Below are 14838 nucleotides of genomic sequence, written 5' to 3'. Positions count from 1 at the left end.
GCAAGTGCTCTCAATGACCTCATCATCTCATATATTATCTTATAATGCAGCGTTAATGAGTGCCTATCACCCAATGCACATCAGACTTTAGAGGCTAAGCGGGATTAATCCTGGACACTGCTTGCATTTGGCAATAAGCATGCATAAACCAGGTGTCGTAAGCAGTGCCGAATTAAGCTTGTGTGGGGCTTGTAGCATATGTTATAAAGGGGCCATAAATAAATAAACACACGTAAATATAAGAACACAAATTATTTTACTCGCATAGTAAAGTTATTGTATTTTTTTCATTTGCTATACAGCCAGATAATACGACAAATCGCTAACTTTAAACACCCAGTCGTTCATAAAAGTTGAAGGCGGTATAGTACTACAGTGATAGAGCAAGTGCAGAGTCACTGAACCGTAATTGATAGCTTGAAAGCGTTTCGTGCGGGGCCCTTGAAAGTGCGGGGCCCGTAGCATTTGTAGCTAATTTTGCTACTGGGATAATCCGGTACTGGTCGTAGGCATTGTGGGCAGTAGAAGGCAGTGCAGCAAATGCATTGTTGTTGTTGCGTACTTCCGAGACTTTCACCAACGCGCACCGACCAGCGTGGTGAAGCGTGCTCAAAGTAACCCGGAGGGAGGCCTCTCGTCCAGCACTAAATTGACAAGCGGGCTGTACGTGTGCACGCGTGGATCACTGTGTGATGCTGAGAAGTATTCGATCTGTCTTCTTAGACCGTGGCCAGTGGCTGTCAGATACGACGACGACGATGACAACAGGGTGCATAAATTGTGGCCAAAAATTGCCAAAAGTCTTTATTTTAGCAAAAAGATGCAGACAGAAACAAAAGCATGTGCATATTTTTTTCTTCCAAAAATAGGTACTGCCCAGATACACTGAAAATATCGCGGCCTGACAACAGTACTTTTCTAAATTCGTATCAAAACGTGTCTGCAATAAATACAAATGATCGTTGTTTGTAGTTGAACACTGAACCCCAGCAAGACGTCATTCATTATATCTGACAAGGGAAATGACCCGTACACAACAGCATCGTTACACGTGAATAAGAACTCGTTTTCTTTCTTTCTTGCAAATTCACCTCAACAACTTCTTAAAATAAAAAAGGTATATATATTTTTTTTTATAGCAGTGGTTCTCCAGTCCTTACAGGGACCTCGAAGGCCCATCGCTTTACATTGACCAACCTTCGCATGTCCTCTACTCCTTGGTTCTTTCGGTAGAGTCACGGAGGTAGAAATGACCTGACGGCTCGTCGGGACACTCTTGTCTGCAGGAAAGCCACCCACACAGATTTCTACCTACGTGACCTTACCGAAAGAACCAAAGAGTATGGATTCCTGCAGTCACGAAAGCTTCAAATCAAGACTTCGCATGTCTCTCAGTCTTTTTCTCAACGCTAGTACCAACCGTGACATATTATATGCAATGTGCACTGCATGCAACTGTAATTCAATATTTATATGCATATGGAAAAAACAATCTCAATTGCACAGGAGACAGTTTGAATGAACCAAAGAGGATAAACACTGCTTATAAATATCACCACACTGAGAACAAATTTGACCGTGCACACCCATTCCATGTAACGTGCGGTGACGTTGGATGCCCGAGAACAGCTTGCAAACCACTCGATTGCTCCAGGTAAGTGCGTGTCATGGTCTATAACCAATGTGTTTCAAGCAAACTGCATTCCCTCAAAACTAACGAGCAGAGAAGCTGCCACCCCCCACACCCAGCGACACGGAGACATTGCAGTCGGCTGGCATTGAGTGGCACGCAGAGTCAACTCTAAAACGGGGTGTTCGTTTGGCTGTCGTGTGAGGAGGGGTGGTCAAAAAGAAACTGTTTAGGATGGAATATTAAAAGAACCCTCGCTCAGAGCCATTACACACAGACACCTCTGCCATCTGTGCGATGAATGCGTGATCGTTCGACGGACGGGACGCTAAGATTCGATGAAATATGCGCATTAATTCAGTTATCTTGCGAGTGCGTTTTTGGCCACCCACTCGCGTGTCGTAAAAAAACAGTCCATCGCGTAAGTTCAATGCCATCGCGCCCCTCGAATACTTTTCAAGAAACACGTTGACGCTCGCATGCATCTACAAACGAGAGGGCGGGTGAGCAAACGAGGGGCTCAGGGCCAGGGCTGCGATGGAAGTCGCCCGCGGAGGGAGGGTGAAAAAAAAAGCAGCCAAAGACCGCGGTGAGAAAGACGTGCGGAGGGGTTTGTGCTAACGGGCAGCGAGCCATCGGCACGGGGCTCTGCTGTTGCGATTCCACGACCAACGGTAAGCTGGGCTCGGTGGCCCAGGAATGACGCACGGATGGCCCAGGATCGACAGTGAGACAGATTCGGTACGTGCCGCCGACCCTTCTTGGGCTTACGAGCCTCAGTGGGGTTGACCCCTTCCTGCTGCTCACCTCCCCCCCGCTGCCTGTCCTCTGTAGTGACATGCAGGTCACTTCTGAAAATGGAGCTACTGGGTCCACTTACTGAGCCCGCTGAGTGTTGGGTCGGCCCCGGTTAACGCTGTTTGTGGGGACTTGGGCTTGGGCGGGCCAACATTTTTCCATGTTCACGAAATATGGAGTTGGCTTCGCCTCCCCAGTGGCCGTGGGAAAAAAAAAAGCGGCGTTAGCCTCAACGAGTGGCCTAGTTGGCCGGTTCGCGTGTCCCCCCCCTCCCCTCTTCCCCGTGTTTTAATACGAACGGTGCATGGTGGACGCAAGCGCCAGCCGAACGAGTGGCCGGCGAGTTTGGGCTCGCGCCCGCTTCGTCGCGCGTCGAGAGGACTCGGAAGGGTCGTTTTGTTGTGGTGGAGGCTTTCGAGCGGACTTTCGTGAAAATGCATCGCGGCTGTGGTTAACGGGAATCGTGTTTTGTTAAAGAGCTCTACACTTGTTTCTTTCTATAATTGCTTATTGCTCGGCAGATTATATATTTTTTATTTGGTAAAAATGCGTACGTCTACGTGTTATTTTGTCGTAACTACATATTTGCTTACGTATCTAATATAACAATTCACTTAGAAGGAAATAGGTACAATAGTAATTGAAAACCTCTCTATCTGTTTAGTATTTTTTTTGCTTATTTTTCAGTTAAAGCCCTTCTCCGTATTAATCCTCAAGCAAACCATGACCTAATTGGTACTTTCAGGCACACTATTTTTGTTTATCGATAATAGACCGCACGGTTAACAAAACTATACGCATCTTCCTCTTTTACATTCATACGAAATGTCACGGGATCTCATGGAAAGGTTGGAAAATTCAACGGAAGCGTAATGCAAAAAGCTTTTTTAAGCAATGCGTGCAAAATCCCAACTGCATCGCGACGAACGCTTTGAGCAGAAGTCTTTGCACAGGTTACAGTATCCAACAATTGATGTTTGTGCATGGGAATAACTGGCTAAATAAAGTGGGAAATGATTGTCGGAAAAACTGAGTAGAAATCGATCCCTGGATGAATGACCATCCGCTTTCTCGCGTTCATCACAATTTTGCAGGAGCTGCAATCACATCAAACGAGTCCTTTGTTACGTCTTTAAAAAAAAACCGTCGACTTGTTACGCGGCGTTTTTGCGATTTTGTCAATTTCCAAAACAATATAAGTCAACGGAGTACGATGTTAATTGCATAAATTGCCGTAATTAAACAAGCAAGAGCACTAGCTCAGGCGCCGCGACAGGAGTGCGAGAAGAACAGCGGTGAGATCCACTCCTGAATTGCGGGGGCACACGGAAACTCCACTTGAGGTTGTCCACATTTTGTGTAAAGTGTGAAGGTGGTTGATTAATCGCACTGTGGAGGAGATGACTGAGCCGAGGAATGAAACGCGTCCGATAGCACGTCGACGTCCAGCAGATGGAGCGACTGAATCAGTTCAGGTGGGAGGTGGATTCTGTTATGTCGCGGGATAATGAGACGTGGCGTCGACTTGGGGAGGCCTTCGTTAACCAAAGCTGATGATGGATGATGATGATGGATGATGTTGGAGGGTGATGTAACATAATGTAGCAAGCACTCGGGCTTGCAGCAGTGCCCGGTTCCGGCTCAAACGCCGCAGCGCTTTCAGTTTGGTCGTTCGGTGGAAGGACGTTGCGGCCGCATCCCGATTGTGCGTTGAAATGTCGGCACGTGGTCGTATGACACGTGGTCGTGTGACACTGAAAATCTAGAGTGGAGTCCGGTGTCTCCTTAAACTGGAGTCGGCGTGGGCTGTGCTTCGACTGGAAGGAAAAATGTGATTGCCCGCTTCCTGTAAAACGTCTGCACTTAAACAAAGGTTGTGATTTACTTGGGCCTCTGACAGTGTGCTCTCATGCTCCTGGCTTTTATCTGGCTGGATTTTAGCACATCTGGTACAACGGATACAAATGGATCCTAAAATAAAATTAAAATTGATCAACTTTCCAACCATCTGCATGACTTACACACACTTGATCTGTACCATCCACCAAAGTGGCATTGTAAACCAAAAACAAACCCCTTCGAGGTTAGGAGATTGAAATACGTTTCTTTTCATTCAACAGTGTGTTTAAGTAAACAATACTAATACCAAAAACCGTTATTCGATGCACATTGCTACAATTGTGCAAATGTACACGAACTGTCTCTGGATTCGAATGCCTTGTTTTGGGATGGGCCTAACAACGCCAGTGGCATCGCGATGCCAAATTCAGAGGCGCACCCTACATGTCCAACTTTCACACACACACACACCGTTTCACATTCGTTGAATCATTTGAGTAAATTCCATAAAATTGATTTCACGTCCGTAAGTCGAGACAAAAAAACACCCCCATTAACCGTATTGTTGTACTTGCGGTTAAACAATTCTGTCTTTATTTTTGTATGTTTTTTTAAATATCATATATTTTTTTTAAACCCTCAGAAGCGTATCATCTAGTTTACAAAGCCCTTTTACTGTGTCCCCTGTCTCAGGAAACAAATCAGGGTGAGGTTCTCTCCCCGCCCCGTATTAAGAATTAAATAACCATCGGGCGAGGGGGGGGGAATGGCAATTGGGCAAATGGCTGATAAATAAAGCCGAGGAAAGCCCGACATGTCGTGCCTCATCCATCGCACGGGTCTTCTCCCGACTGCCAACTCTGGCTGATTGGAGGAGCGCTTGCCTATTGCGAGCTCGGCAGCTGATGGCGTTGGCATTCAGTCTCCATTAGGGATTTCACTGCGGCAGAGAGGGAGCCCATTAGCCTAAATCTGTGAACCTCGTCAATCCCGCTTTTGGCACTTCCGAACAGAAAATGCTGCTGCCCTTCTCGGTAAAAAAGCGACGTGACGGCGATGTTCGTTTTGGTGACTCAGTCTAAAAGCTGGAGGTGTGTTTGTAATGCGTAGTCCTTTGCATTTCGCATGACATTTGCAGCATACCAAGAAAAAAATAACATGCTTTAAAAAAAAAACCATATTGTTTTCATCGTTCTTCTTTTTTTTTGCAAGTGGTGCTTTTGAACATGACTAATGGCCACGTGTCAACCAGGCCCAAAAATGTACAGTAATAGTTCTTCACGCATTACGCTTCAGACAGCACTTACAGCTTCTCTCTCTCTTTAAATCGAGCTGGTGGAAGCGAGATGCTGAGTCGAGCCGCCGAGGCTGTGGGTCATCCCAGAAGGTCACGGGGTCATCAGCTGATGCCACCACATCCAGGTCGGAGGTCATCGGCAGCAGCCGGCAGGAGCGGGGGGGGTATATTACCTGGGGGGGACTTGTGGGGGGCACGACCTCTCCCGTGGAGGCTTCTGGGATACACACTTGTCTCGTCAATAAACATCTCGCCGTCAGATCCGTATGTGGAATGTGCTGTTGAAAACAAACATGTCACAGAAATTATACCACCGCATAGGATTTTTTTGCAGTTGTGCTGTACAGCTCTCCAATGTGTTTTCGGATCCGACGTTTTGCACCACGTGCTGCGAGCTTCCTTAGCACATGTCCCGAAACTTCAGACATCATGCCGAACAACATGCGGTACAACGCGAAAATACGTCAGAGAGCAACGTAAAATGAATTAAGCAAAGGGGCACATCGAGCTGGTGTTTATAATATGCATGGGATACATTTTCCAACAGCACCACGCGTAAGGAGGCATGGCATGCTCTAGACCAGCGGTCCGCAACCTTTTTGGCACCAGGAACCGGTTTCGTGGAAGACAATTTTTTCATGGACCGGGGGTGGGGGGGGGGGGTCATCATTGGGTCTTTCTCCCTATTCAAAGAAGCTCTCCAGCGACGTTTGCTTTTTACTCATTTTGGCCAGGGGTTAGCTTGTGGGCTTACCAAAACTGTGACTGAGATAAGTGCGCAGTGCGGGAAAGAGGCGCGGACAGAAGTGGTAAATAAAATAACGGGCGGGCCACGCGTGGACTCACCGCTCACCTCCTCCTGCTGTGCGGCCCGGTTCCCAACAGGCCACGGACCGTTACCGCTACCGGTCCGTGGCCCGGGGGATGGGGACCCCTGCTATAGACGACTCGTGGTATCGAGTGTGGGATTCGACACTGCGAGGTGGGAAGATATTTATGACTTTTGCTTTCTCCGTGGCTGTACTGTCACTCACATGGAAATTCGATTAATTCAAAAGGAAGTGTGTTAGTGACTAGACTCTTGGCAAGTTGATACCGCGCGCATTTGAAAATAACTTCTTTGCAAGCGCGGCGCGCGCGCCCGCAACAAAATGGCTCACATGAATACTTTCATGGGAGTGATCTAAATAAGAAATGAGGCGACATCCTACGTGGGTGTTTTTGAACCACAGCTGAGCGGATTTCTCTGCGGACGCGGCGCGGCTCGGCATATCACGCATCGTTTGTCGACATCGGAGGCAAGCGTTAACACGCTTTATGAATTTAATCAGCAGCCGTAATTTAATCAGCCCCTTAATTTATTCAAAAGCTACTCGCATAGCCTGATATCTAGCACGACACGAGAAGCGAACTGTTACAGTGCGCAATTCATTTAAGTGGTGAAGAAATCTTCGTAAATGTGCGCAGCAGCTGATGAGTAAGAGCTGTCCCTAAAGTTGATGTCATTTTTTTATTCCCTCAATCACAGCTTAATGACAATTGATATATCCTTCAAAAATATATATTTTATATTATGTTTAAGTGTTGTTGAAATATTTTATAACAAAAATCCCAATGTGTGTATATGTTTGTATGCGGAGTGGTAGTGTAGCGGTTAGTGCACTGCGCTACCAACACGGCGACTCTAGTTCGATTTCTGCTCAAGACCAATACCAGTGATGATTATCTGAACCTGTCCTGGGCCTCCCCTAGGTCGACTCAGCCTCAAATGAGTACCTGGTGCGGTGTGTAAACATCGCCACTAGGGGATAAAGGCGGCCGGGCGTGGTGCTGGTCACCCACCCCCTCGTGTACCGTTCCAGCCTTCATAGGTGCTCGCGAACAGCACTTGCCCCAACATCCTGCTACGGCTATACGGGGGATCTTTGTTGTTGCTCCCGTGTTCAGTGAGTCAACCTCCTGTTTGTGCTAAGTTTGCGGGTCTACAGCCAGTGATCTGCTATCGTGGCAAGTGAATATTCACCATGATGCGATAGAATTGCATAGCTCATCGTACAGAGCATTCACGTAATTATATGACATTCGAGTTGTATCCAGACACCTTTTATTACTGTTCTGGTGGAATACAGAAATAAATCACACAATGGTCCAACCAGAACCATTTAAGTCGGAGAACCGCTTCCAAAGCCTCGAGTGTCAGCGAAGAGCTCGGCCATTTAGAATTCTGTTAAGAGATCCATATTTCTTGCGAGCCATTCTAAAGCCTTTGAGAAATAGTGCATGAGAACCTCAGGTTTTCTTCCCCCATAACCCCTTTTCCCTGGGGACCTGACCCCTTGAACTCTGCTCTCCCTCCTCCCTCCCCTCTCCATCCCCCCTTGTCACTGACCTGATGAAGTCTGGTGCGCGGGAGATCATGTGCTCGAAGTCGGCGAATGACAGCTTGCTGTCATCGTCCAGGTCGGCCTCCTCAAGCACCTTGTCGATGACCAGCAGCAGCTCCTCGTGGCTCATCTCGTCACGCGTCAAACACTGCAGCACCTGCAGCAGGTCCCCTCGGCCGATGAAGCTGTCGTCGTTGAAGTCTTGTCGGCGGACGAATAGAGAAATGAATTCAGTTCCAGTGTTTTTTTTGTGCACAAACAGATGTAGCGCCAGCAGATAGGCGGTGATCAACACGATGGGCGCCACCCCACCGGGCAAACGCGAGCCGCGGCGCCCTCCGGTCAGCCGTCGACCCTCGGCTTCTTTGCCAAGGCGAGCCCCGCCGCCGCCCCCCAGGGCAGTGAATTTAACGTGTTTATGTGATTTTTCAACTTTTCACGAAACTTAGTGCCCCGAGTAGCTCTCGACGAGGCCAATCGATTGACACTAGTTTTGTTGTCGGTAAGGCAAGACTCGTGTCGCGGTTTTTCTCACCCCGGGGCAGTGATGGGACCACGGGGTCCCACCAATTGCTTCATATATCCCAAATTCAGGACCCTCCTGATAAAACCGTCTTGAGACTCAATGAGGTATTCCTGTGTAATGGGCATAACTATTGTTATTATTTAATCGCTAGCTTCTTTGCCCGTCTTAGGATGGGAGCTGTAATATTCACGAAACGAATTGAGCAGAGTAGAATTGTATCTTGTGTAAATTTAATGGCAGTGAATCTTGCACGAAACTATGTCATCAAACACTTCACTTCATGTCACTGTAGCACTGTATATAACTGACCTTCAATTTGTTCAAATTCACTGCTCTGATACTTTATTCTCTTCTGCTTTCGGTCGCTGGGGTTGAAATAAATTGGAAATCGATACAATATCTGAAAAATCACCGATAAATGTCTATTTTACCATAATGTGGAAGCATAAATTAGACTTACCTTTTGTCTCAAGTGCTGAAGAAATAAATAAAGACACCAAATCTACTTTGTTGCTGCGTAGAATTATTTATTAGATTCACTTTCAATAAAGAACCGTCAAACTTAAAGCGAATTCGCGAGAAAAAAAAGTCTTTCGCTCGATCTTCTTCTGCGTGAGTGTAAAAATCCACCCGCTCATGAATATTAATGACGGGGGGGGGGGGGTGAAGCATGTGGAGTGACGTCACGCACGGGACACACAAACAGACATTCTTGGCTCATTACATTAGTAATAATTACATGACAAATGACAGTTTTTTTTCCTGTTGTACAATGAGTGTTGCTGTCATGCAAACGTGTTCATCATTTCATCAGACCTGTAAGAATTAATGGTCCGAGTTGACACCAGACCGAAAATTCAACTTGCGGTCCTCGGATTGTCAGTCACGTGCTTGGCCACAGTGCCGCCCGAACACATTTTGCTACGCAGTTGGTTCGTAAATTGGATAGGCACGAGCATGACTCGAATTGAATGCTTCATCGCATCGTTCATCGTTTTGCATTTTCCACTTTTCTGCTCGTCTGGCCTGAATTCTACTCAATTACAATAACACTTAGGGAGACCAGCATTGAAAGATGACATTGCAAATATCACCGTTGATAGAAACATACATCAGACAGGCTCTCTGCTCTGACAAAGGGTAATTTCCTGAAACACAGCCGATATATTTAAGGCAACGCTATTGCTTATGTAGGTAAGGGCGTTTTAGAACTGTATTTTAATGCTGCAGATGGAATCGGCACGTGTGCCGGTGCCAGGTGGATTATTGTATCGCAGGATCACGAGAGATTGCGGATGCTTGGAAGGCCTTCATCCAGCAGTGGATTGACCACGGCGACTGCTGCTGCTGATGACGATGACTGTAACGGCAGTTGAGTCTAGATCTGACTGTTAATGTCCTAATATAAACATCCGCAATAGGAAATTCCGAGAGGTGTCACATTCGAGTTTCAGCTGTGGGAAGGCAATGGCACATGTCTGGAATCTCTCCGCAATCGACTTCTGGTCTTTAATTTAACTCTGAAAGATTGAGCCAAGTGGTCCAACACAGTTGTATTTATCACTTATGTGGCTAATTCAAATGCCGGATGTGGCTAATTCAGGTGATTGAACACAGAATATAAATGTCTCTCTACAACAGCACTCGATGTGTAATCTCGATAATCGTTCAATGCACGCGTTTGGAATTTTTAGGGGTGGCCCGAATGAAAATAAACAATATCACCCGAAACAAATTTAGGACCTTCTCCTGAGTGAACTGTTAGCAACCCAATGAGGCAGCGGAGATAATTTTAATTACTTTGAAATAAGCATATTAAAGCTGTGTAAAATGCCCGTGTGCACACACGTGATTGCGAGTCGGGTGCTTTTTTGGAACACTATATCAGCTGTCTCCCTGGCTGCATTTTGTTCCAATACGATGCAATAAAATTGGGATTTATATCGCATTTAAATGCAACTGTCTGTATCTTAAGATGCTGTAGAGAAGAAAAAAAAACAGGGCATGTAGAGTACATCACGCAGATAAAAGGGAGGTGTCTATGTTATTTTTTTTTAAAGATGCGATTAGAATCATGCTGCCGTGGCCGGTTGCCTAAGGAGACGAAGTTGCGAAGCATTTAAAATACCTGTTTGAGAGAAAATGCCAACGAGTTAGGCTCTGACGAATATTGCGTGAGGTTAAAGAGGCCACGTTTCAAACAGCATAGCCACGTGTTCTCTGCTTTCAGCAATATGGCCTGAAGAAGTATTATTGAACACTTATCGAAATCCGGAGCAGTCTTTGTTACGATGCCATTTTCCTTGGGCAAATTTTACTGGGATTTTTTTGCGGCGAATTTAAAAAAAAATATAGCGCGATAAACTCCAGGTTGTTAAAATTTTACAATCTGAAGGTCGTTGTTTGAACCGTCCACTCAAGGCACACACTTTTACTACCGCACAGAGAGTCTCATCGAAAAGAGGGAACACCGCAATAATTTATGCTCGCTCAATTCAAATCCTATACTCATTTACGATTTAAGAAAAGATGATTTTTTTATCAAAGGTGCTGCATTCTCTATCCTCAAATATATAAACAAAATTGTCACTTTATATCACCCACAAGTTATATGTATAACATTTTTTTGCAAACAAATACATTTGTGAACAAAGAGCAGTCGTAAAAAAAAAAAAACCTCGCGTGCCGAGATGAAAAACGTGCCGTGCTTCACAAATGCCGACGTAAATTACACGCTTTGCGTTCGTCCGCCTGGTGTTGGGTAGCATTTCGTTCCCTCATAAAGAAATCGAACGAAGCATTACATAAGGATGCACATTATTTCTCTCTCTCTCTCTCTCCGGCCAGTCGAATTTTGACGGGCGAGAAATCCCGCTGGTTTCTGCCTGCCTTTTGTCCCCCTCCGCCCCCCCTCCACACCTGCACTTCTCAGCATCGTTTTGCGGTAACCAAGCCGGGCGCCGACGGCATACGTGCAGGTTTTCCGGGTGCCGACGCGAGCGAGACTCACCGTAAATTTTGAAAGCGTAGTAAACTTTTAGCTCCCTCGGGGCCGTTTCACTAAAGGCGGAGAACATGTCCACGAAATCGCTGAAGGACATGTTTCCTTGGCCGTCTTCCGAGAACACCTCCAGTATTCTCTGCCGGAAAGGGTTTTCCTGAGCGCAGTGGTGCCAACCAGACAAACAGAGCAATTGGCGCGTATCAATTTCACTTTTACACCAACGGCATTGAACTGTGCTGTGACCGTCAAGATACAAAGGTGCATTGAAAAATGTTGATACTCCTACTGATACTCCTACTGATACTCCTACTGATACTCCTACTGATACTCCTACTGATACTCCTACTGATACTCCTACTGATACTCCTGCTGTTGTGGAGTGACTCATGCTGCCAGCTATGGCTGCAAAGTTTGGTCGTACATGTATTGTATATCGTTTATTGTTACATTTGAATCACAGTTCCTATGATCACTGTTACATTGTTTTTATAGATTTATCTTGGTAATTTAGAAAACGTTTTGGTTTTGCCATATTTGTTTGTTGTAGTACAGAGTTAGACTGATAACTTTAATCTAAATTGTCTTATGGTTATTATTGTTTGACTTGCATCCCACTGGGATTTTTGCACACAGCGTTGATATACGGTGCTTTTTCTGGAAGACTTTGCTGTTTTTTCCTGAAATTTTCTGTTGCGTGTAGTCACTTTAAGATGTTCCTTGTTCATGTTTTTGTTTGTTGCGGTTGCACCCGAGCCAAGAGCCGCATAGCTCACAGGGCTATACCTAATAAATGAAAATGAAACTGAAAAACTTAAACGGGAACAGTCCGTGAACGCCTCTGCGGGAATGATTTATTCCACACTAATATTCGTCTTACCTAATTTTGTCCTCCTCATCATCATCATCATCATATTTTTTTGGACAGATATAAAACTGTTCTTAGGACTATAAGGATATAGGAGTACAATAATATGGGATTGTTTTTAGAAAAGGCATACGCAGTACTCGAGTGCAAGTGCATTATGCCGGTAATCGCTGCTCCAGTCCAGCCAAGCAGCGTTCCGGGAAATATCGAATGAGAAGTTAAGCACTGGCTACAGCATCTAAAATACAAAGATAAAGATCTCTCGTATGGCCTTAACAGACTGCTGGGGGAAGTGCTGTTAGCGAGCACCTGTGAAGGCCGTCACGGCACACGAGGGGGTGGGTGGCCAGCATCATGGACACACACACACGCACACACAGATGCTCACGACAACAAGTCAGGCCACAGCTCTGAAACGTCTGGACTACAGCAAGGGGGTTTTAGTCATCATCCATAGGGCTCTGTCATTAATTCGTGTGAGTGTGATGTCTTGGCGTTAGGGGTCACAAGGAATCTATTCGTCGATCAATCTAAATTTTTAAGTTTAACACGTAGCAGGCTTTAGCGACCAATATAATCCATAATAGAGGTTTTGGGTTAGATCGCGAAAATATATAAATGTGTCGTTAAACCCGCCACCACCTGACACAGCCAACTAGTAAGGGTTGTCACGTAAACAAAACGTGTCAATTCGTCACCATAGTACAGCACACTGGTGTGTTGGAGAGCCAAGCCACAACATTTACAATCTGAGTGCGACGTTTTGCCAGTAATTAAAACTTACTAGCTGGCTTTGGCTATGTCGGGTGGTGGCAGGTTTAACCACACATTTATATATTTATGCGATGTAATCCAAAAAAACCCCCTCTATTATGGATACATTTTTAACCTCACAGTTTACGCGTTAAATTGGTTATGTGTAAGAATCAACGTGTTTCTAGTCGTGCATGTGGCATGCAATGTGATAATGCGACTCCTTCAGACGTTGACGGCCGCTAAATTGACGACTGTGAAGAAGAAAAATTATCGATTATTTATTGGCATCGTGAAACCGAATTGTGGAAATTCTAATGGTGCGGAGTTGTGCGTGGGTTATGTCGCCCACGAACTGTCCAAATTGTTGAGAGATCGGCCACATTGTGGAGATTCTGGGTGCTAAAGGAACGGTCTCCGTGAGTGCTGCAACCAAGAGCGAAGATGCAAGACCAGATGGTGGGATACGGTCAGGGCAGATCTTGGAGGTCGCGTGTCAACTATCAAGCAGCTGCGGGATCTGGCAGGGGATAACAAGTGTGGGCGAAAAATGCGGTGGCGTCAACAGCGTTGGCCATAATGACATTCAATGCCACTCTAGAGTCACCTACATTGTCACTAATACCACCCCACAGCCACATACATAATGGAGATGTTCATCTACACAGTGAACATATTGGGCACATGGTGGATGCTTTGGACACTAATGCTGCCCTCAATACACATGCATTGCAAATATGTAACCAGTAATGTCACCATTTGAACCAGTAACATGATGGAGATGTTAGGGGCACCGCGGTAGTGAGATGTTAACTCCTTCGCCTGGTATACAGGGGTCGTGGGCTCGATCCCGACCATGACGCCTGTATATTTGGAGTTTGCATGTCTCTCTCCCCGTGGTCGCATAGATTTTTGTCCGTGTCCTCCGGTTTTCCCCTCCACCTTAATAAACATGCGTTTAGAGTATTTGGCTGCTATAAACTTTCACATGATAAGCCACTTCGATGAACTATCACTTGTGGCCAGGTCGCTTCTGAAAAAGAGCTACATAGCTCAGTCGGCCTTACCTGGTAAAATAAAACCTAGTTTACTCCTGCCACCCTCGAGTCATCTACACAGTTGAAATGTTCATCACTAATGCCACCCTAGGAACACCTACGTCATGGAGATGTTCGTCAAGAATGCCACCCCACAGTCGCCGACGTCGTTCAGATATTGGGGGTAGAATTGTCGAGATGTTCGTCACCCCACGCGGCCCCTGGTGCTGCACTGGTCACGGAGCGACACTCCAGCCGTGATGCAGGAGCGTTTGTACCTTCAGCTCGGGCATGGTTCCAATCAGCTGGGAGGGGATGGTGATGTCGCAATAGCCGGAGGAATCCTTCGAGACGAGGTGCGGGACCAGCTCCATGAATCTGCCGTGAAGCCTGCGGTGGCGAGAAGACAACGGAAACATCTCGGGTTTTTTTTTGCTTCATCGCCACCCACACTGCAACAGGGTAGTTGTTCTTCGATTTGTATAAAAGCACCACTGGGATGTGATCTGGCTGTAAAGGTCCCATACACGATTGAAAGATAATTTGAGCTATAAACGTCTTTTTTTTTAGAGCTCATCCTGTCCGTGTTGAAAATGTGTGCGGCAGAGGTGCTTTTAACACCAGCTGTTAGTTACGGTACTAATCACAGGAACGCAATGGAAATTATGCAATATAGTTGGTGTATAAACTAGAAATCACCTTAAG

The 14838-nt window shown here is 46.0% G+C and overlaps 1 protein-coding gene across 3 annotated transcripts in view; it reads right to left on the bottom strand.

Moving 5' to 3' along the window:
- Positions 1 to 770: 770 nt before the first annotated feature.
- LOC116939600 (calcium and integrin-binding family member 2-like) overlaps positions 771 to 14838 on the bottom strand; it is a 50050-nt gene continuing 35982 nt past the window's right edge. The window contains exons 3-6 of one of the 3 annotated variants that reach the window (XM_032948208.2): positions 14412 to 14523; positions 11485 to 11632; positions 7954 to 8149; positions 771 to 5842 (exon numbers count right to left, since the gene is read on the bottom strand). In XM_032948208.2, coding sequence (XP_032804099.1) covers positions 5821 to 5842; positions 7954 to 8149; positions 11485 to 11632; positions 14412 to 14523 — 478 coding nt within the window. In that variant the 3' untranslated portion in view covers positions 771 to 5820. Of the gene's footprint in view, positions 5843 to 7953; positions 8150 to 8273; positions 14524 to 14838 lie in introns of those variants that run through there. The other 2 variants (XM_076066751.1, XM_032948198.2) reach the window with 2 other exon arrangements.

Source organism: Petromyzon marinus, chromosome 1 (assembly GCF_048934315.1).
Source record: "Petromyzon marinus isolate PM22_M1 ecotype Great Lakes invasive population chromosome 1, UKy_Petmar_22M1.pri1.0, whole genome shotgun sequence".
NCBI classification, from domain to species: Eukaryota; Metazoa; Chordata; class Hyperoartia; order Petromyzontiformes; family Petromyzontidae; genus Petromyzon; species Petromyzon marinus.
Note: the sequence above shows the minus strand (reverse complement) of the source record. Positions and strands in the feature narration are given on the sequence as shown.